This window comes from Gigantopelta aegis, chromosome 11, assembly GCF_016097555.1.
Source record: "Gigantopelta aegis isolate Gae_Host chromosome 11, Gae_host_genome, whole genome shotgun sequence".
Lineage (NCBI taxonomy): Eukaryota > Metazoa > Mollusca > Gastropoda > Neomphalida > Peltospiridae > Gigantopelta > Gigantopelta aegis.
In genome coordinates, this window is record NC_054709.1 from 9,807,955 (window position 1) to 9,831,677 (window position 23,723).

Consider the following 23,723-nt stretch of genomic DNA (forward strand, 5'->3'; position numbering starts at 1 on the left):
TGTCTTGATTCCTGAAGAGTTTATTTAGGGGAAATAATTCTGATTACGTTTTGATTTCAGCCAGTGTAGTTATAAATTTAGTATTTTTGTGACTTTATTAATTTGTTTCTTGCTGTTTATATTTCTTGTAAGTCTTTGGTGGTGTTTATATTGGATGTGGTCATAATCGAATACAGTAATAATCTGATTAAAAAGCATTCGTAAATTCTAGGAGAAAAACAAATAAGAATTCCCCCTAAACCACGGACAGGAACATAAACAAATAACAGTATCTGCTAAACTTCGAACAAGAGCAATCTCTATAAATATTCTGACAGGCGAACAGAAAGCATGTATATACATGGGCGTATGAGGACTCTTTAATTTAGGGTGGCTGGAGGGGTTGATTTGCCCGAAATCTATATATGTATTAGATTATTATGATGATATTTGCTGGCATTGAAAACTGAAAACCAAAAAGGATTTTATAAGTATAGAAATATAAAAGGTGCCCTCTAGAAAACATGTAGGCCAGTGACCCTTTTTTTTCTTTTTTTTTTAAATTGCCAATGATTTCTGTGATATGTAGAATTTATTCTGCCCCTTTGAACACTATCCAATAGTATATCAGACATAAGCCAATTCCATTTGTTGTCCAGGTGTGTTATATTGAAAATGGAACTATATCAAAATGGCCCCAAACAAAAACGTAGCCCAAGTCACATCCAGTCCTGCCCCTTATTGATATCGGTATATGGGGTAAGGCTAGAGGAAAGTCTATGTAATGCTTTCACAAAATCCGACAACCAAGCAAGCTACTGTGTCTGAAATTAAAACAAATTCCTAAATCTGATGCCACAGAGCTTTAGTTTAATTATTCTCAAGTCCAGTCATGAGATTAAACTTACATGTTGTTAACCAGCACCAACACTACACAAAGAAACCTGACGCCCCTATGTGAAACACCATGCACGCATTCTTGCCTTCATGTAGCGTTGGTACTGATTAACAACATGCATGTTTGTACGTATACTTAATTTGGAGGTGAAGGAAAGGAAATGTTTTATTTAACGATGCACTCAACACATTTTATTTACAGTTATATGGCATCAGACATATGGTTAAGGACCACACAGATGTTGAGGGAGGAAACCCGCTGTTGCCACTTCATGGGCTACTCTTTTCGATTAGCAGCAAGGAATCTTTTACATGCACCATCCATAGACGGGATAGTACATACCACAGCATTTGATGTATCAATCGTGGTGCACATGCTGGAGTGAGAAATAGCGCAATGGGCCCACTGACGGGGATCAGTCTCAAACTGACCGCGAACCAAGCGAGTGCTTTACCACTGGGCTACGCCTCGCCCCTAATTTGAGTGTGATTTTGGGGGAACACAATTAAGGATTGAACATAAAAAAAATAGCAGACAATCCTTATAATTAAATATGAAACAGTAGATTCAGGTGATCGATTGAAGGGATCAGTTTGTTACTTCTAATGTTTTTGCAGACGATACAAAAATTGACATGCAGGAGCCAAAATTAGAGGGTTGATTTTTCAGTCATCCTAAGCTGCCTTATTTCAAGGCTTGAAACGGAAAGTCGAAATTGTCAGTGCTTTAAGGGAAATGATCTAGGGAGGGTGTAATTGACCAGACCCCCTGAGTTAGCCCCCCACCTAGGTCTGGCCTAGTACTTTACTTTTTAGAGGGTGCAGTGTAGCTGTCATATACTTTCTAGCAATGAACCAGAAATTTTATATTGTGTCTTGTACTTTTTTACTATTATCTTGTAGTCAACATAGCCCAAATGAACGAGCAGTTATCAGCGGTGATTGTGGTTTCGGAGAAAGTGAAATACCAGTTTTCACAGATCATGGGTGAGACGAAACTTTCAGCAGACAAACAACTGGAGTTTCTCTGTCAACTTTACTTTTGGTAAGTTAGGTGTTATTATTGTAATTCAATGTGACGTTATTGCACTAATTGGAATTTTAACATACTGAATAACATTTAAAATTAAAATATTACTGTAGTTGCTACTACTGTTATTACACTTATGATTACTGCTACTACTGATACTGCTGCTGCTGCTACTACTACTTCTAAAATAATTTTTGTGCTTATATCCAATTAAAGTTCAAGCACGCTTGTCTGGGCACACACCTCATCTATCTGGGCTGTCTGTCCAGGACAGTGTTAGTTATTAGTGGCTAGTGAGAGATAGGTCTGCTGCTGCTGCTGCTACTACTACTACTACTATACTGCTGCTACTTTTACTACTACTACTACTACTACTACTACTACTACTATCATTTCAGAGCTTCTAGAATTTTTTTTAAATCCCCTAGACATGGGATTACTGATTTAAACAATTTACTAGCCACAATTAAAAATTCACAAGCCCTACTTTACTTTAAGTTAATACAATTTTACTAAATAATAGTAATAATCAGATATGTCGCCTAAAGAGGGAGATCGAGATTAAAAACACTAACATTGGGGTTTGGGTGAAGTCAAGATATTCATATTTCCAAAATAGACTTAACTGCAACATTTCACAATATTTGTTTTTCACTAGCCATTGGGCATGGCAATAGTAGTTATTTACTAGCCCAACTTTGACTATCACTAGCTATGGGAGTGGGGTTACCATAATCTAGAAGCCCTGCATTTGAGTTTTAATGTATTGAATATTTAAGCACGTCTATACAGGCTGTTGAAACTACATTACCAGTACTACTAATAGTACTAGTCTATCAATTATTGTTTATATATAGAGAGAGAGACATAAAACATGTTTTGCTGTTTGGTTGGAATAGCCTATATGGTGACAGTTTAATTAAAATTAGCTCCACTGGTTAATTACTATCACCTGTGGATCTAACAGCACCCTGTTGAAGCTCATGTCCAGTTGACCTTTCATTCAACTAATCAAAACCATACTTGCAAAATCATGCCAGTGATTTGAAAAGATTTTGAAAACATTCAGGATTATGCCGAGGGTGTACGAAATTATTCGGGTGAATTACGAAATATGCCGGAAACTAATTTCAATATAAAATTTTATATAAAATTTGTTTCAAGACGAAAAAAACAACAAAAAAACTTTGATGGTATAGCTATAAAATCTGTTTATACTAGTATACAATCCAGAGTTTATTACTGAACTTTTTCAATGTTGAAATAGACCAACAAGTTTGCCTATATTGCAGTCTTTTCCAATATTTTTAGAATTTGTTTCTCCCGAATAATGCTATAAAAGACGATGTGTAATTGGTTGATATTTAAATTGTTATTTGTAGATGAAATGAGTCCACGAAATTCTGTTAGATCTACTGGTAGACCAGTAGAGCTAATTTTAATCAGATTGATATGGTGACATCAGGTTTCTCATCTCACTAGGATCAAGATTTAGCAGAGTGGAGCACTCAACTGAGGTGCTTGTGTTATAGGATCTAACCTTGGTAGACCCAGGTTTTTTGTCCTGTCCCATTAACAAAGGCCATGGTATGTGTTGTCCTGTCTATGTGAAATTGCATATAAAAGATCCTTTGCTGCTCCGGGAAATATTTAGCATGTTTCCTCTGAAGACGGTGAAATCTGTTACCAAATGTTTGACATCCAATAGCCAATGATTAATGAATCAATGTACTCTGGTGATATGAAGAGTTATGTTTTTGTTTAACGACACCACTAGAGCACATTAATTAATTTATTATCGGCTATTGGATGTCAAACATTTGGTAATTCTGACTCGTAGTCATTAGAGGAAACCCACTACATTATTTCTATTAGCAGAAATTAAGGGATCTTTTATATGGACTTTCCGAAACACAGACAAGAAAACACATACAACAGTCTTTGACCAGTTGTGGTGCACTGGTTGGAATGACAAAACTAACGTTTAACCTTCTCTCACTAATTATACCAGGTGTTACAATAGACTAGGATGGATATACAATATTCATATTATAAAATGTGCTGGGGCGTCATTAAATATAAAACAAAATCCTTTGTTATTATGGCTGCTAGCATAATTACTTTGTAAATTATCTTTTACAGCACCAAGCCTCTCCATGGCAATTTCTACAACTCCAAATCAGATTCTGGAGTCGGCGTACAAGAAATGTTGTGTGGCGTCCGACGATATGTTTCTCTGTTTGTTAGTAAAATTCCAGTATTAAAGTCATCAGAACCCATTTTGACTTACAAGCAAGGTTTGGAGAACACAACACTTAACACTCCTGCTGCTATGGTAACCAGATCTGACAGTCACCAAAATGATAGTATCAGTTATAATTCTGACCGAAGTTGGAATACAGTGATGCCTGCATCCTCAAGGGTGGAATGTACAAAAGAATGCATTCAAAACCAAGGGACAGCTGTCGGGAGTTGCTGTACAGTGGTGCCTACATCCTCAAGGGTGGAAAACACAAATGAATGCATCCAACACCAAGGGACCACAGATTGGTCTTACATCTTAGAGGGTGGTTCTAAAAACGATGCAGTTAGGAACTGTGATACTGGAGTACATCTTCGTTCAAGGGTGGAAAATACACAAAAAACATTGCCTGTAATTTTAGGAGTGGAAAATACACAGAAAACATTGCCTCTAATATCAGGGGTGGAAAATACACAGAAAACATTGGCTCTAATATCAGGGGTGGAAAATACACAGAAAACATTGCCTGTAATATCAGGGGTGGAAAATACACAGAAAACATTGCCTCTAATATCAGGGGTGGAAAATACACGAATGGTGTCTGTACTCTCAGGATCCAAAAATAAACACATGTTGCATATTCTATCACAGGCGGAAAATAAACAAGTGATGCCTGTACCATATGGATTGGAAATCGCACAGGAATACATTGAACATGGGGTTGTTGCTGGTGCTTCCATTGATAATGCCACTAAGAACTGCAATACTATGGTGTATGAACTGTTAAAGGTGGAAAATACACAACTAGTTCCTGTACCGTCCGGGGTGGGGAAGTCACAAGAAGGACGCATCCAGCAGAAGGAAAGCACTGATGCATCTGTCGCCAAGAGTCATGATCTCACACAGTTTGAAGAGTACACCCCACCGGCTCTGATAAACCAGACAGTTCGTCCAAAACCTGATACCATGGCAACTTGTAATAAAGCTAATAACTCAGAAGGATGTGAAGTCGCTAGCTGCAATTCAGAAATGGAAGAAGTTCGATTTTGGACTACTCAGATACTCATAGGTAGTTTACCAGTCTTAAAACAAAATGTGGCTGCTGATGTTGATGATGGTGATATAAGTGTGGAGCCGAATGTTGATGGGCTTGGTAAAGAAACTGGTGAAACCACAGATGTAGAACAGTCAAATATGGACTTACAAAGCCAAATTTCACAACAGCAAAACCAGTCAACTATGGACGGCAAGAATACACATCAAAGTCAACCTAAAGACACAGACGTAAAAAGCCAAACAATACAACACCTGTTAAGTAAAGACTTAGAAAGACAAAATACACCTCAACATCACCCTTCAAATGTGGACTTCAAAAATAATACATCATCTTTCAGTTCATCAGTGATGGCACCAGTCAGCACAGTTCTTAGTTCCTCAGTTATTACACCAATCAGCACAGTTCTTAGTTCCGTTATTAAACCAATCAGGACAGCTCTCACTTCACCAGTTATTGCACCAATCAGCATAGGTGTTAGTTTTTGTGTGATTGAACCAATCAACATACCTTTAACTTCATCAGTAATTGCACCAATTAACACACCTCTTAGTTCTTCAGTTATTGAACCAATCAGCACATCTCTCACTTCATCAGTTAGTGAACCAATCAGCACAGTTCTTGGTTCATCAGTTATTGAACCAATCAGCACAGTTCTTGGTTCATCAGTTATTGAACCAATCAGCACACCTCTTACTTCATCAGTTATTGAACCAATCAACACACCTCTTACTTCATCAGTTATTGAACCAATCAGCACACCTCTTACTTCATCAGTTATTCTTCCAGTTTGCCAGTCTGATGGTTCGGAGAATGTAAATTTGATTACGAAACATTCATTGAAACTGAATGATGAACTCAAAGAAAATAAAGTATTGCTGCCGCAGCTCACATCATCGACTCGTAATAAAAATATTCACTTGTGTTCTGTTTGTGGTCAGAAATACGGAAGTGTTTCCAAGTTGAACAGACATCACAAGACACATCTACACGTGAAGAAATATAAGTGCGACAAATGTGACAAACGTTTTGCTCTCTTGGAGTATCTGAGCAGCCATGCAAAGACTCACCGCGGTGAAAAGGAACACCAATGTACCGTGTGCAAGAAGAGCTTTGTGCACAAGTCGACACTTGCAAGTCATGTGAAAACTCACTCGGATGCAAAGCCATTCGTTTGCGAGGTTTGTGGTAGACATTTTCGAAGAATGGCTCATCTACGCGAACACGCAAATCTCCATGCTGAAACAAAGATGTACCATTGTGACGACTGTAAGAAGTCATTTACGACGTCGTCTGCTCTGAGATCTCACCAGAACGTCCACAGACTGGACAAGCTGAAGATCGAGTATATCTGTGACACATGCGGGAAGATATTCAAAAACAAATCAAACTTCCATAGACACATGAGGAGTCACTCGGAGGAAACAAGATACAGATGCAGAGTGTGTGGGAAACGCTTCAAAGAAAAGGCGTATCTCAAAGTTCACGCACAAGTCCATTCCGACGAGAAGCCATTTGTGTGCGAGTTGTGCGGGAAAGGTTTCACGCACAGGACAACTCTAACCAACCACTTACGGTCGCACACCAACACCAAGCCATTCATGTGCGACGTATGCGGGAAGAGTTTCAAACGGCTGTCGAATCTACAGACTCACAGCCGCAGACATACTGGGGAGGCTCCCTATCAGTGTAACGTCTGTGGAAAGGCTTTCTCCGTGGCGTACACTCTAAGACTGCATTACAGAACACACACAGGCGAGCGTCCACACAGGTGTAGCGATTGCGGGATAACATTTGCGAGACCGTCAACGCTTCTCGGACACAAGAAATCACACCTGACGGAAAAGGCTTATAGATGCACTACATGTGGAAAGAGTTTTGCAGACATTTTACGCTTCCAACAACATTTAAGAAAACATCAGAAATAAATATTTTTTTAATGAAGTATTTTCTATTAAAAGAATATAGATTGGGTTGAATAAAAAACATCCAATCAAATCAAGTTGCAATGATTTTTTATTCTTTTTTAAAATTATTTTAGTGGTCCAGTAAAATATGATTTTAGACAGTTGTATCTCATAAATTCGTGGTAAAGTGCTCGCTGATTGATCCCTGTCATGGACTATTTCCCGTTCCAGCCAGTGCACCACGACTGATATATCAAAGGCCGTGGTATGTACTATCCTGTCTGTGGATCCCTTGCTACTAATAGAAAAATGTAGTGAGTTTCCTCTGACTGGTAATTTTTTTTTTTTAAATGGGCCCAGAGATGATTCTTTCCAACAACTTGTTTAACGACACCACTGGAGCACGTTGATTTATCAATCATTGGCTTTCTGAATGTCAAACTTTTTGTGATTTTGACAGTCATAGAGAGGAAACCCACTATATCTTTCCAATAGTAGGGATATTTTATATGCACAAACAGGATAGCATATACCACAGCCTTTGATATATCAGTTGTGGTGCACTGGCTAGAATGAGAAATAGCCCAATGGGCCCACCAACGGGGATCGATCCCACACCGACCGCGCATCAGGCCTTAACTGACTGAGCTAAATGTCACCGTAAAGGACAAAGACCATTATGTAGATTTCTCTATTGTTAATCACAATTCTGGGTACCTGGTTTAACCTTATACTTGCTTTGATATATAAGCAATGATAAAAAAAAATTAAAATAAAAAGCCTGGTTGAAACTTAATAGGATAAAAAAAAGGTGCCTTAATTGGAAACACCCCTGGATGCCCCCACCCTCCAAAAAAGAAAAAAAAAGAAAAAACATAAAACAAAGATGAAATTGATGCACTTTATTGCATACAAAGATAAATTCTTAAAAACATAAACAATACATATATACAAAAATGGTTTTGTAAATAGCCATTTATAAAATAAAATGTTTGTTAAATAACAGCACAGCACTGATCAATTTGTGGAGACGGGATGCACTGCAGTTAACATTTTATGTCTAGTAGGTCTGCTGCAAGTTTTTCTCATTTATTGTGTGGTTTATTTTGTGAATGGATACATTAAAAAAAAAATATATATATATATTCTAAATCTGACAGTACCATGTGACAGCCAGAAATTAACAATAGAAATTTGTGTACCGGTAGGTGCTGGGTTTCAATACTGCATAAAGGGGGATTAACTCTATCTTAATTTGGAAAAACAATTACCAATAAAGATTTGCATAGTATAGGTTCCACTGAACCAAATCAATTGACATTTCCGATGTTAACATTTAATGAAACTGATATTAGCTCACATCCAGGCAGTACACTAACATAAAAGTATGACACATCACGTTTAACTGAAAAGAAAATGGGATGGCAGTCCCATCATTTAAGAGATTTAATTAATGTTTGTAGTAGCAACCCTAATTTTTACTGAAAACTGCAGTTTAATTTTTCGCAATACCCGGCACAGGTTTCAACCTCTAATGTATACTGCATAACAAATAAAAGTGTACTTATTTATTGCCAATGAATAACAGTATTGGCACAAATATCCAATGTCACATATTACTACCAATCGGAGCCACAGCTGTTTTTAATATACCGGTATTTTATAAAACACAATTCTGGGTATATAATAAAGTCTTAATTACTGAATCAGTTGTCCAGTAAGTTGTCTGTTGTGTGCGACAATTCCTGCTTCTTTCGCCACTCGCCACAAGCCAACACGATCCATCACACATGCGTGAGTGGTTTTCAGGACACCAGTCCGAGGCCGACCATTACATCAGCCCTCTAGGTTAACTTTTCCATCTAGGAGCCGGCCATTGCTTTGTTTTTATTGTTCAAATTGGCTGCAATGTTTACTTGCATACAGATTTGTTGATTGTTCTATTCATCATTGATTGGTACACAAATATTTGGTGTTGTCATTAGTGACCTGATTTCATTTCTGATTCAGACTTTTCTGAAAGGTACACACACGTATGTCATTACAAAAGTAATATTTAAAGAGGGGCCACTCACATTAATCTCATGTCACATTTCAATCTGACCACAGTCACTTACATTAATTTCATGTCACATTTCAGTCTGACCACGGTCACTTACATTAATTTCATGTCACATTTCAGTCTGACCACGGTTACTTACATTAATTTTATGATCTACCGTAACTTGGTTCAGAGCTGTGTGTCATTAAAGTGAAGGATAAAGACAAACTTCGATGAGATTTAAACTACCCCTCCTTCAGTTTCAATGTGTAACACAAATCAATATATGGTATATATCAGTTTCTCAATGTTTTCATTCATTTACCATTGACACACAAAAGCCAATGTTGTTTTTTGTTGGTATTTGTTATTCATTTTTCATTAATTCATTCATTTGTTCTTCGTTAATTCATTCAATTGTTCTTCATTCATTTGTCCATCAATCCATCCGTCCATCCATCCCTCCATCTGTCCATTCATCCATCCATTCATCTGTCCATTTCATTCATCCATCCAAATACCCTGGAGCACACTGTTTTCCACGGCTTAACAATAAATACACCTATGACACTTTCCGATCCACTGAAAAACACACATTCCACTCATCACATCATCATCGTCATCATCATCAGTCGACATACTTCACCAACAAGAAGTCTTTCAGAATTTCCGGCAGTGGAAGCTCGTAAGTCCTGGGCAGGCCACTCGGGCCTAGCGACAGTCGTAGAGTCTGCCGACAGTTGCGCTTCAGACTGCGTGGGTTGTACAGCTCCCGGTTGAGCCAGTCTCCGAAGTCTGGGTACGCCTCGCACATCTGCTGCACGCGAGGGTGTGATGTCAACGAGTAGTCTCTCATGCAGTCCGACTCCAGTAACAGCTTCATGAGGCGTAGCTTGCCGAAGTTTGCCGCTTTCATCAGGGGAGTCGCACCTATAGTAAAAGACAGGAATGTTTGTTTAAAGTTAAAAGTTAGTGGGCCGAATTTATGAAAAGAAGGAAGGAAACGTTTTATTTAACAACGCACTCAACACATTTTATTTACGGTTATATGGTGTCGGACATGTGGTTAAGGACCACACAGATATTGAGAGAGGAAACCCGCTGTCGCCACTTCATGGGCTACTCTTTTTGATTAACAGCAAGGGATCTTTTATATGCACCATCCCACAGACAGGATAGTACATACCACGGCCTTTGTTACACCAGCTGTGGAACACTGGCTGGAACGAGAAATAGCCCAATGGATCCACCGACGGGGATCAATCCCAGACCGACCGTGCATCAACCAAATGCTTTACCACTGGGCTATGTCTCGCCCTGGATTCAATGAGAAAGTTTGATTATGCAACCAAACCGCCTTAGGAAAGAACTCTACTAACTGAGGAAGAAAAAAATGAAAAACTATAATCCAAATTTGACAAAAATCCATACCTTTCTTGTCAGGGCACTCGATGTCAGCCCCAGCATGCAACAGTATAGTGGAGATTTCCAAGTTCTGTCCATTCTCGGACGCCATGTTGAAAATTGTCTTGCCAGAACTGTCTTGCTATAATTGTGAATAAAATGTTGAACATTAACTAGAACTGCAAACTTGGGAGTGTTAGCTAAAATGTGTAAAAACCAACAGAGAAATCAATGTCAAACATCTAACACGACCTTGCAAAACAAATTTCCCAACTTTACCCGAGGTGAATACTACCAAATCAAATTCCATAGATGACAATAGTAACTCCTACCTACAGCGTATCAATCGACATAAACACCACCACCCTTAAAGTGAATCCGGGTCAAGCTGCTCTGAGATAACGGGTAGCGTCTATGACTACCCTAGTTCGGCACAAAATTTAAGTACTTTTTTTTTACAGGTACCCCATACATATTTCAAACACAAGGCTACTTAACACAATGGTACTAAATGAAATAAAATTGCATACTTTTTTTGCCCAGATGAAACTAATTTCTTTTTACAACCAACACTCTCACATTTATCACCAATGGCAGGACGTTAACTTCTCTATCAAAAGTTGGGTGCACCTCGAACTTCGACCCAGCCAGACATTATTAGGTTTAGTACTACCACCAAGATAATGCGAGTCATTAGCCGAGTCAAATTATACTTGAGAATGTTTCCTCGGCTATCAATTGAACTTAATTCACCAAATAATTCTATTTACAAAATTCTGTCCATTTCCCCCCTCCCCCCCCCTCCCAAATCAGGCGTATTATCTATCTAATTTCATTTTGACTGCCCAATCTAATCTAGCGACCAAATTTAATGAGTAGAATTTTGTTTATTGATTATATTAATTAGAGATGCACATCAACATTTTAAAGGCCCACTATTTAATTTTTGGATGTAAATTTCAAAATTTCCCCCTTAATTTTGTTCTGTCCCGGAGCAAGTCACTGGCTATCCAGAGACAGGCCCCGGGACGGACATGCTCGAAATTCTAGTAGTATATGAGCATGTTAAAATTATTCCCACTCGCACTCGAATGACCAATGGAAACACAAAAATGCATCAGTGACACCATTGTGGCAGTTGGAAGCAAACTAGCTCTCATCATGTGCGGTGAAATTGTTATGAGCCAACAGCTGAGTAAAATGTCTCAAGTTACGTTTCACTCAGTTCAGAGGTCTCGTGTGCAGAAGGCTTAAAGGGACAAACCCTAGTTTTTAAACACTAAGGCATATTTTTTACTATTATAGCCATTTTTGATAACTGAAATCATACTTTACTTAGATTTTTTGGTTTAGGTTATCAATTTTCATACATTCGAAGTGTTTTTGGTCATCCTGGTATTTTTAATATCACAAAATGAGTTTCTCAAATTTTTAAAAACGCACGTGCATCTGAGAATAACAGTTATGGAGTTGAGTTTTAGTCTATTTTTAGAGGGTATTTCCCCATTTCAAAGTCGCAAACTCATGTTTCACTCAATTGTAACTTGATCCAAATGTGTTACAGGTTTGTAGATTAACTAAACTTAGTGTTAATTTTCACGGGTTGAAACTAGGGTCTGTCCCTTTAACTAAACTTAGTGTTAATTTTCACGGGTTGAAACTAGGGTCTGTCCCTTTAACATCCCTTGCTTTGTGGTCAAACATTACAGACTAACACCTTTTGAATATAGGTATGAAGAGATAGTAGCTCAGACAAAAATATTACCTGACAATATATTTAATATCAGACAGACAGACAGACTGAGAATGCTATTGAAAGATAGTAGTTCTAAAATTGTCACCAGGAGAGAATAATAATAGATCTAAGTAATAGTTGAGAAGGAGCACATTTTAAAACATGTTTGGCTCTTAGGATGTTTGGACCAGTCCACGGTGGAGGTGGTAAATGCACAAGGGTGAGAGGTTAGGTTAATGTAATAAAAAAAACATAATGTTATCACAAAGCAGAGTTTAATAATCTTACGTGGTTGATATCAGCTCCAGATTCCAGGAGGAACGTGACAGCTTTCTTATGTCGGTTCCCGGCTGCCATCATAAGCGGGGAGGCTCCCTTTATATTACACAGGTCGACGTCGGCTCCTCCTGCAAGCATCATACAACGTTTTATCACATGATATTCAGTGAAATCTCTGAAATTTTACCTCATGCATATTCTACTTGACTTCCGATTGGTTAATTATGTCACGTGTGATTCCATTTGAGATCTGATTGCACTACCCAATCCCATTGACGAGACAGCATGTACTACGGCCTTTGATATATCAGTCGTGGAAGGAAGGAAGGAAATTTTTTATTTAATGACACACTCAACACATTTTATTTACAGTTATATGGCATCAGACATATGGTTAAGGACCACACAGATATTGAGAGAGAAAAACCGCTGCCGCCCCTTCATGGGCTACTCTTTTCGATTAGCAGCAAGTGATCTTTTATATGCACCATCCCACAGACAGGGTAGTACATACCTTTGATATACCAGTCGTGGTGCACTAGATGGATCTCTGAAATTATTACCTCATGCATATTCTACTTGACTTCCCTCTCTTACCCACCCCACACATTTTGCCATTCATTTATTAAAGCAAGCACATAAATTACATTAATGTTTATTTCAATTAATTTTTGTGTATTTTTAATGAAAAACAAGTGCCCCGAAAATGGTGCAAATGCCCCTAAAGTGTTTGGTCTACCATGCTTTGCCAAATTTCTAGGGAAATCACTATGTAACAGAGAGCATGTAAATGGCCGAACCTCTGACAAGTTCCTGCAGGACACTGAGGTCGTCGCGCTGCGACATGTTGGCGAAGAAAAGAGCCGAGGTGCCCTTCATGTCGACCAGGTTGACGTTGGCCCCGGCCCCAATCAACGTCCGCACCACCGGCACATTGCCACAGCAGACGGCCTCCATCAGAGCTGTCTTTTTACTGGACGTCTGGATGTCTAGATCAGCTCCTGTAACAACGGAAACAGTAAAAAAATGATGGGTAGATGGATGGATGGATAGGAGGGAAGGACTGATTGGCACATTGCCACAGCAGACGGCCTCCATCAGAGCTGTCTTTTTACTGGACGTCTGGATCAGCTCCTGTAACAACGGAAACAGTAAATGATGGGTAGATGGATGGATGGGAGGGAGGGACTGATTGGCACATTACCACAGCAGATGGCCTCCATCAGAGCTGTCTCTTTTTACTGGACGTCTGGATGTCAAGATCAGCTCCTGTAACAACAGAAACAGTAAATGATGGGTGGAGGGAGGGATGGATGAAGGCAGGGGAGGGATTTTGGATGGACAGATGGAAAAACGGACAGATGTATGGGTGGATGGATGGATGGATGGATGATGGATGGATGGATGGATTTTTGGATGGATGGATGGATGGATGGATGGATGGGTAGATGGATGGATAGATGGGTGGATGGATTATGGATGGATGGATAGATGGGTGGATGGATTTTGGATGGATGGATGGATGGATGGACAGGATGGATGTATGGATGGGCTTGAAATGATCCTCGAAAATATTGGATGGATGGATGGGAGAGTTAGTTATGGATAGGTGGGTGCTTGGCTGTTTGGGTGAATAAATGGATGGATGAGCCAAAATTATCCTCAATTATTGAATAAATAAGATTAATGGATGGATGGATGGATGGATGGATGGGTGGATGGATGGATGGGGTGAATGGATGGACAGGATGGATGTATGGATGGGCTTGAAATGATCCTCGAAAATATTGGATGGATGGAAGGGAGAGTTAGTTATGGATAGGTGGGTGCTTAGCTGTTTAGGTGAATAGATGGATGGATGAGCCAAAATGATCCTCAATTATTGAATAAATAGATGGATGAATGCTGGGTGTGTATGTAAAATGGTATGTAAGGTGAAAACAAAAAGAGAGGACAGTGACTTGCTAAAGACTGTATTTTAGCAGTAATGATTAACATCACACTGAAGGTGAATACCGTTTTGAGCCAGAAATTCAACAACATCATTTCTTCCAATAGCTGAGGCCACAAACACAGAGGTACGGTCATTTCCGTCACAGGCATTAATGTCTGCTCCACTCGTCAAGAGGAAGTCTATCATCTGAATAAAAAAGAAAGGAATAACTGTGAGGCCTGCTTTTCATCAATGTGATTTCATGTGCGTTTTACCATGTGGGTTTCTGCATGCAGAAATGTGTTTTTCTATATCTGTGTTTTCTCAAGTGGATTATTATACAAACATTGACATCGTCAAAGTGTATTTTTAAGCTTCACGTTATTATGTCACCATGCTGAAAAACTAGTGTGGAAAACGTGCTTGTTGATCTACTTTTTTTCCTGCGTGCGGAATCGCATATATGGATATAATTACAAACTTTCCGAATTTATACGATTTACTGTATTCTGATTGGCTGACGTCACTAAAAAACCAAGCGTTATCCTTCCATAAACCTCATAAAAATACGTCATCACGGAAGACCAAGATCGATTGGAACTATTTTTAGCTGGATGGGCGAGAAGCCCAATGACCCAGTTCGGTGATCGTTTTAAAAATAGAACAAGGAAGTGACCTGTTTTCTCGATTAAAAAAATAAGGGAAACTGGATGAGATATTCATGTTATATAAAAAAAAAAAACATTACAATATATTTTTTATTTGTTTTTATTCTGTTAAAAAAAAAACCCAAACATCCAATAGTATGTATACATGTATTCCTACGCTTATTTACAGAACATGGTTGACGGTAAGAACGAAAGAAATTATTTTTGAGTGTTTTAAGGTACACTTCTTGTACTGTTTGTAATTATAAGAATTGTTTCTAATTTTTTAGGAATTTATCGATGTATAAGTCACAAATGGTATAAAATCGCTTTGCTACGCTACGCGATTTTATACCATTTGTGACTTTTATACAATTCCTATAAGGTCCTATGTAAATTCATAGTATTGTAGTATTGTTCTTAGCACATTTGGATCTTTTTCTGTTCTTAACACATCGGGTTTTTTCTGTTCTTAACACATCAGGGGGTTTTCTGTTCTTAACACATCGTTTTTTTCTGTCCTTAGCACATCAGGTTTTTTCTCTTCTTAACACATCAGGGTTTTTTTCTATTTAAAGCACATCAGTTGGGGGTTTTCTGTTCTTAACACATCAGAGATTTTTCCTGTTCCAAGCACATCAGGGATTTTTCTGTTCTTAGCACATCAGGCATTCTTTTGGTTCTTAGCACACTGGGGATTTTCCTGTTTCCTGTGGTATGTGCTGTCCTTTCTGTGGGATGGTGCATATATGTCAGAATTACCAAATGTTTGACATGCAATAGCCGATGATTAATAAATCAATGTGCTCTAGTGGTGTCGTTAAACAAAACAAACAGTTATATTATACCTTGATTGATGAATGAAGAGCAGCTACGTGTAGAAGTGTGTAATTAGACATCCGGATATGACGAGCCATGCCAGGTACCCTAATAACACACGGTTCACCTGAAATACATGCAGAAATATTTATAGTCATGTGGAACATGGGGTTATCTCCCTTTAACAAAATTACATCTATATAAGGATACGCCCCTCTCCCCCCCACCCGAGTGTCTTGTAATATCATAATTTATCAGCATGAGTTGATAAAAGTATGATATCCGAGGCGTGCCATGGATTTTTTATAATTTTTATCAACGAGTGCTGATAAATTATGATATCACAAGACACAAGAGGGGTAAACCGATAACACACAGTTCACCTGAAATATATACACAAACATTTATAGCAATGCTAAACATGGGGTTATCTCCCTTTAACGAAATTACATATATATCCAGATATGATGAGTCATGCCAGGTACTCGAATAACACATGGTTCACCTGAAATACATACACAAATATTAATAGGAATGAGGTTATCTCCCTTTGACAAAATTACATTTATATCCAAATATGACGAGCCATGCCAGGTATCCAAATAACACACGGTTCACCTGAAATACATACACAAACATTTATAGCAATGACGAACACGAGGCCATCTCAGTGTTCTACATGTTTGACAAAGTCACTAGCCCTCAAGAAGCTTCAGCTAGTGCCCTATGCATTATAGTAATACAGTCGATAATTTTCACTTGACTGAGAGTTAGTGCATTTGTCAAACTCTGCAAATCCCTTTAATGAAAATTACATATGTATCCAAATGTGACAAGATATGTCCGGCACAAAAATCTGACAAAATACTAAAATATGTATAGTTTTGTCCTTTTAATATATAGAGAATGTTTAGTAACACAAGTGGCTGTTAGATACCATTTATCTTAGAAGTTGTTTCAAAACGTATTCAATGAGCAAAAGAACAATCAATTTTGATTGTGCTTATTTCATTCGATGGTATCGCTGTGGTGACCAAGTCATCACCTAGGAGTAGCATGTTATTGCTGTGTGATATCATAAACAGCGTATGATGTTCTCATCCAGTGGATGCGTAAGTAAACTACATGTTATACAGAAGTTACAAGTAGCAATGCTCAGAGACAAGTTTTCATGGCAATTTAGTGTTATATATTGTTGATGATGAATTTTTCAATGACATCACTGAAATTTCACAAAAAACTTTGTTTTGTTTAATGACACCACTAGAGCACATCCATTGTTTTTTAATCATCGGCTACTGGATATCAAATATTTTGATAATTTTAAGGTATAGTCTTAGAGAGGAAACCCACTATATTTTTCCATTAGTAGCAAGGGATCTGTTAAATGCACCATCTCACAGACATGACAGCACATACCATGGCCTTTGATATACCAGTCGTGGTGCACTGGATAACGAGAAATAGCTCAATGGGTCCACAGACGGGGATTGATCCTAGATTGACCTTGCACTTTACCACTGGGCTACGTCCAGCCCATAAAATATTATCAGCTCCAGCCAGTACACCACGACTGGTACATCAAAGGTCGTGGTATGTGCTATCCTGTCTATGGGATGGTGCATATAAAAGATCACTTGCTGCTAATCGAAAAGAGTAGCCCATGAAGTGGCGACAGCGGGTTACCTCTCTCAATATCTGTGTGGTCCATAACCATATGTCTGACGCCATATAACCGTAAATAAAATGTGTTGAGTGCGTCGTTAAATAAAACATTTCCTTCCTTCCTTATTATCAAGCCGCACTCCACTGTTAACAATGATACCTACCATCTTTTGGCAAAGCTTCGATGATGCGCATTGTTGCCTCGTGGGACTCGTCCACATTCTCGGGTGCTGGGCTTTCTGACTCTCCTGCCAAGTTAATTCTCTCCTTCACACTGTGAACTAGAAACCAAAACACAAACCACAAATGAACGTCCATATCATAGTCGTGAGTCATGTACAACTTGGGTCCACTGAAGACCATCGATATTATGAACAATCACACCTCAGGTAGGGCCTATAAATTATGGTAGCCCCACTCCCATGGCTAGTGATATTCAATGTTGGGCTAGTAAATAACTACTATTGCCATGCCCGATGGCTAGTGAAAAAAGTTGTCAAATGCTGCATTTAAGTATATTTTGTAAATATGAATATCATGCCCCCCACCCCCATTCTTTGTGTTTTTAAGCTTTATCCCTCTTTAGGTGACATTATTACTACTAGTAAAATTCTATTAACTTAAAGTAAAGTAGGGCTAGTGAATTTTTAATCATGGCTTGTAAATACATGTATTAAAAATCACTAGTGGATTTTATAAAAATTCTAGAAGCCCTGTCTCAGGCCAGTCTTTGTATTTTGTATTAGTAAATGATGTTATAATATTTGATATATTTCACTTTTTTTTTTTAACAATAACCATACAATATACATAGTTTTGTTTGTTTCTTTTAAAAAACAGCACCCAGTGTAAATACAACAATATATAACATAAATGACCGGAACTTTAAGTTTTAAAAACAAAATGTACACAACATAGTGGCTTAATGAGAACAAAAATAAAAATAAAATAATATATAATATAATATATAATAATATATAAAAATAAATAATAAGTTTTTTTATATCATCAGATTTTTTTCAGTATTATTCTTTTATTTTTTATTATAAATAATAATTTTTTAAAAATAATAATAAAACAATAATACTGAAAAAAATCTGATGAAAAAAAACAAAAAAACAACAACAAACAAACAAAAATACACAAAAACAATTGTTATAATACGGTGTTGTGAGATTGTGAGTTTATTAAACTTGTAGTTGTTTGTATTTTATATTAATAATACGGTGAGGTGAGATTGTGAGTTTATTAAAACTGTAGATGTGTTTGTACATTTGTATTTTGTATTAATAATACGTTGGGGCGAGATTTAAGTTTATTAAAACTGTAGTTGTGTTTGTATTTCGTATTAATAATACTGTGAGGTGAGATTTAAGTTTTATTAAAACTGTAGTTGTGTTTGTATTTTGTATTAATAATACGGTGTGGTGAGAGCAACTTAACTGCAGCATTTGACAAAAAAATGTCACTAGCCGTCAGGGCTAAACAATTGTAATTATTTACTAGCCCAACATTGAATATCACTAACCATGAGAAAGGGACTACCATAATCTAGAATATCTGATGCATGTGTCTGTTTTTCTTACCAGTGTGTCTGATGGAAATGTCAATATTAGGACAACTCAACAATCGTCCCTCCATGGTATTTAATGTTTGCTTACCGGCCTCGAATCCCGGAACCGGCTCCCACCCTGAGCGAGTTTTAACGACTCAATGGTTAGGTGTATGACCACAACAACCTCTTTTCTCTCACTAACCACAAACAACTAACCCACTGTCCTGGACAGACAGCCCAGATAGCTGGGGTGTGTTTGCCCAGGACAGCATGCTTGAACTTTAATTGGATATAAGCACGAAAATAAGTTAACAAAAAGAAAAAAGTTTTAATTGTAATTGTGTTGTTTTTCTTACCAGTGTGTATCATGGAAATGTCGATACTGGGTCGCCTAAGCAATCGCCCGACCATATCGACATCACTGTACCGCACTGCCCGGAATATCAAGTGCTCCTGCTGTGGTATTTTCACAAATGGGTTGTTGATGGCAAGAGCGTCACCAGAAAGCTTCGTAGCATCGTCACTGTTGCTGTTCTGTCGCTGCATTTTTCACGGTTAAAATTATTTAACTGTAAAAAGTAAAAGAGCAAAATGAAATGGAATACTATTGGTAACAAATAAATCATTCAAATATTTTACCCTCCCAAAATGTTATTTAAACATTTTAAATAAGATTAAAAAACAAAAACAGAAATCTCCAATCAGTTTGACAAAGAACCCTAAAGCACAGTGATCAGTTTAAAGTTAAAGTTTGTTTTGTTTAACAACACCACAAGAGCACATTGATTTAGTAATCATCGGCTACTGGATGTCAAACATATGGTCATTTTTGACAGTCACAGAAAGGAAACCCACTACACTTTTCCATTAGTAGCAAGGGATCTTTTATATGCACCATCCCCCAGACAGGATAGCACATACCACAGCCTTTGATATACCAGTTGTGGTGCACTGGCTGTGACGAGAAATAGCCCAATGGGCCCACCGACTGGGCTACGTCCCGTCCCTTGTTTTGTTTAATGACACGACTAAAGTACATTTTTCCATTAGCAGTAAGGGATGTTTTGTATGCACTTGCAGGGCCGTACCCTGATCAAAATCCTGGGGGGGGGGGGGGGGGGGGGGGAAGGGAACTACTTTTTATAAACAAATTAAACACTATATAAATTAAACCCCGAGATGTGTATGCTATTTTCTAGTGTAAAAAAAGAAAAAGAAAAAGTGAGATTGTCAGGGGGGCAAATGCACCCCCCCCCCCCCCCCCCCCCACACACAGAGTAAAAAGAAAGAAAAAAAGAAATGTTTTATTTAATGATGCAATGAACACATTTTATTTACGGTTATATGGTGTCGGGCATATGGTTAAGGACCACACAGATATGGAGAGAAAACCCGCTGTCGCCACTGAATGGACTACTCTTTTCGATTAGCAGCAAGGGATCTTTTATATGCACCATGCCATAGACAGGATAGCACATACCACGGCCTTTGATGTACCAGTTGTGGTGCACTGGCTGCAGCGAGAAATAGCCCAATGGGCCCACTGACAGGGATCGATACCAAACTGACCGCGCATCAAGCGAGCGCTTTACCACTTGGCTACGTCTCGCCCCCATACCCATGGAGAGTATGGACCTGACTTGAGTTCCAGAAACATAGTTTAAATAACATCTCCAACCCAATCGATGAAGCAGGTGATTTAGAGCCCTAAGGCACAGTGAATAACATAGTTTCTGGGATCTGATAGCACAGACGTTTAGCAGGGGTGCGGAAATGGAACATATTTCACTAGCCCACCGGACCAGAACCACCTAAAATTTACTAACCCACAATAATTTCTACTAGTCTGCCAGTCCATATTATTATAATATTATAATATAAAATGTCTTTACTCTTCAAATGATATATATAGATATATTGACAAAACATTATTAAGAACACCTGGTAAGTGATCAACATCACGTGGCAAACAAAATCAAAAAGACTCATCGTATTTAGCGAGTGGAAGAGTAAGTACTGCCTGCACTCCTGGAGTTCACTTATAACACTAAACATTCATGTTTCTGACTAATGCAAATACCCGATACCGTTATGAGAAACATTTTAGTCAACTGGTTTTGGATAAGGGGGTTGTTTTTTTTGTTCTAGCTTTTGTACTAGTTAGCCATTAACATGTTAGTTTAATTTCTGTTTGTTTTGTTAAAGACACCACTAGAGCTCATTGATTTATTAATCATCAGCTATTGGATGTCAAACATTTGGTAATTCTGATGTACACACAGTATTCGAGAGGAAAGTTAAAGTTTGTTTTATTTAACACCACTAGAGCACATTAATTTATTAATCATCAGCTAATGGATATCAAACATTTAGAGACTTAGAGAGGAAACCCACTATATTTTTTTCTAACGTAGCAAGGGATGTTTTATATGTACCATTCCAAAGACAGGATAGTACATACATGTACCAATGCCTTTGATGTGGCAAGTCAGGAAGTTGACCTAGTTTAATGTTATGCGTAAACTAGAACATAGAGGTGGAACATAGTCTAGTGGTAAAGCGCTCGCTTGATCTGGGATCGATCCCTGTCAGTGGGCCCATTGGGCTATTTCTCGTTCCAGCCAGTGCACCTCGACTGGGATATTAAAGGTTGTGGGATGGTGCATATAAAAGATCCCTTGCTATCAATGAAAAAATGTAGCAGTTTTTCTCTCCAAGACTATATGTCAAAATTATCAAATGGTTGACATCCAATAGCCATTTATTAATAAATTAATGTGCTCTAGTAGTATTGTTAAACAAAACAAACTGTAAACTAGAACATTATAATATTAAAGGTCTGTAAAATCAAATTAAGAAAAAATATATTTATCAAAGACAGTAGAACTTTGGCTACCACTTGGTTGTTATAAAAATTGACAATCTGTTGCATATGGTAATCTCTAGCCCTAAGCCAACATATAAACAGGAAAAGAATATTATAACTACTGGTACCCCTCTTAATCGTTCTAGCCAGTGCTTCACAACTGGTGTCACAAAAAAAAAAAAAAAATGTTTTATTTAACGACGCACCCAACACATTTTATTTACGGTTATATGGTGTCAGACATATGGTAAGAAAAAAGAAAGAAAGAAATGTTTTATTTAATGACACACTCAACACATTTTATTTACAGTTATATGGCATCAGACGTATGTTTAAGGACCACACAGATACTGAGAGAGGAAACCCACTGTCGCCACTTCATGGGCTACTCTTTTCAATTAGCAGCAAGGGATCTTTTATATGCAAAATCCCACAGACAGGGTAGTACATACCACAACCTTTGATATACCAATTGTGGTGCACTGGCTGGAACGAGAAATATGTCACAAAAAAGGTTTGCTTTGTTTAAAAACACCACTAGAACAGACTGATTTATTTATCAGTTTGTAATTAATCCTGGCTTACTGTCTTAGAGGAAATCCACTGCATTTCTCCATTAGCAGCAAGAGATATCTTATATGCACTGGCAGGAATGAAAAATAGCCAATAGGGTTCACCGACGTGGATTGATCCTAGACCGACCGTGCATCAGGTGAGCTGCACTGTACCACTGGGCTATGTCCCGCCCCTCTGGTGTAACAAAGGCCATGGTATGTACAATCCCGTCTGTGAGATAGTTCATATTAAACATCCCTTGCTACCAAGGGTTTGCTCTCTAAGACTAGATGTCTGAATTGCCACATGTTTGCCATCCAATAGCCAATGATTAATAAATTACTGTTCTAGTTGTGTGATCAGAGCCGTAGCTAGGATTTTTTGTTTTGGGCGGCAAGTGAGTAGTTAATAGTCTAAAACTCCTTAAACAGTTAAGAAGAGAATTTTCTTTAAGTTTCTTTAATGCTTTCCGGATTTTTTTCGGGGGGGGGGGGGCGGGGGAGGCAACTGCCCCCCTTGCCCCCAAGCTAGCTCCGGCCTTGGTGATTAAATATATTTCAAATAACACTAACTTTCTTTATCAGATTATTATCACTATACCAACCCCACCCCACCCCTGTGATAAATTTTAAAACAGCCCTCATATTAATAAATAACAAAATTGAGGATATTTAAAAATTATATTACCACTCGCGATGCCGTCAGTAGCCTAGTCTTTAATGACAACTATAACAGTTGACAACCTTTATAAGTTACTCAAACCAACACATACCATGAAGAGTGTTACTACTATAACTACCTGGGTTAACTTCTGGGAGCACGCCCATACATGGTCAAGTCAAACAACTTACACACGAGTGTACCCTTCCAAAACTATAAATAATACCATATATGGAAACGGGTACCAGTCAGCAATAAAATAACAGATCGCAGCATTATTAAAACACCAGTCTATTTGATCACAGGAATTTTCATGTCAAACATTCTCTGCAAACTACTTCCAAAATGTTAAAGGGATATGCATTTCACAATGTTTGTAATTCCAATTGCAGGAAAATATATAAAACAAATATGAACTCGGGAATATTCGGTAGTTATCGTTCACAACCCGAAGT

At 38.0% G+C, this 23,723-nt stretch overlaps 2 protein-coding genes across 4 annotated transcripts; one reads left to right on the forward strand and one right to left on the reverse strand.

The window, feature by feature from the left end:
• Positions 1 to 37: 37 nt before the first annotated feature.
• LOC121385239 (uncharacterized threonine-rich GPI-anchored glycoprotein PJ4664.02-like) lies at positions 38 to 7,200 on the forward strand. The gene is made up of 3 exons (XM_041515830.1): positions 38 to 127; positions 1,780 to 1,921; positions 4,049 to 7,200. Exons 2-3 carry the CDS (start codon positions 1,794 to 1,796, stop codon positions 7,128 to 7,130), a joined length of 3,210 nt encoding a protein of 1,069 aa, XP_041371764.1. The 5' UTR covers positions 38 to 127; positions 1,780 to 1,793; the 3' UTR covers positions 7,131 to 7,200.
• Positions 7,201 to 7,996: 796 nt separating this feature from the next.
• LOC121385240 (ankyrin repeat domain-containing protein 50-like) lies at positions 7,997 to 23,539 on the reverse strand. 3 transcript variants are annotated; one of them, XM_041515833.1, is made up of 10 exons: positions 23,408 to 23,539; positions 19,544 to 19,756; positions 17,797 to 17,913; positions 15,997 to 16,094; positions 14,585 to 14,708; positions 13,369 to 13,569; positions 12,578 to 12,696; positions 10,582 to 10,696; positions 9,792 to 10,080; positions 7,997 to 9,125 (listed from the first exon to the last, which is right to left on the reverse strand). In XM_041515833.1, exons 2-10 carry the CDS (start codon positions 19,731 to 19,733, stop codon positions 9,116 to 9,118), a joined length of 1,263 nt encoding a protein of 420 aa, XP_041371767.1. In that variant the 5' UTR covers positions 19,734 to 19,756; positions 23,408 to 23,539; the 3' UTR covers positions 7,997 to 9,115. The 3 variants fall into 3 exon arrangements, with proteins under 3 accessions (XP_041371767.1, XP_041371765.1, XP_041371766.1); XM_041515831.1 differs by having other exon boundaries at positions 7,997 to 10,080; positions 23,408 to 23,538; XM_041515832.1 differs by having other exon boundaries at positions 7,997 to 10,080; positions 23,296 to 23,418.
• Between the last annotated feature and the right edge of the window lie 184 nt (positions 23,540 to 23,723).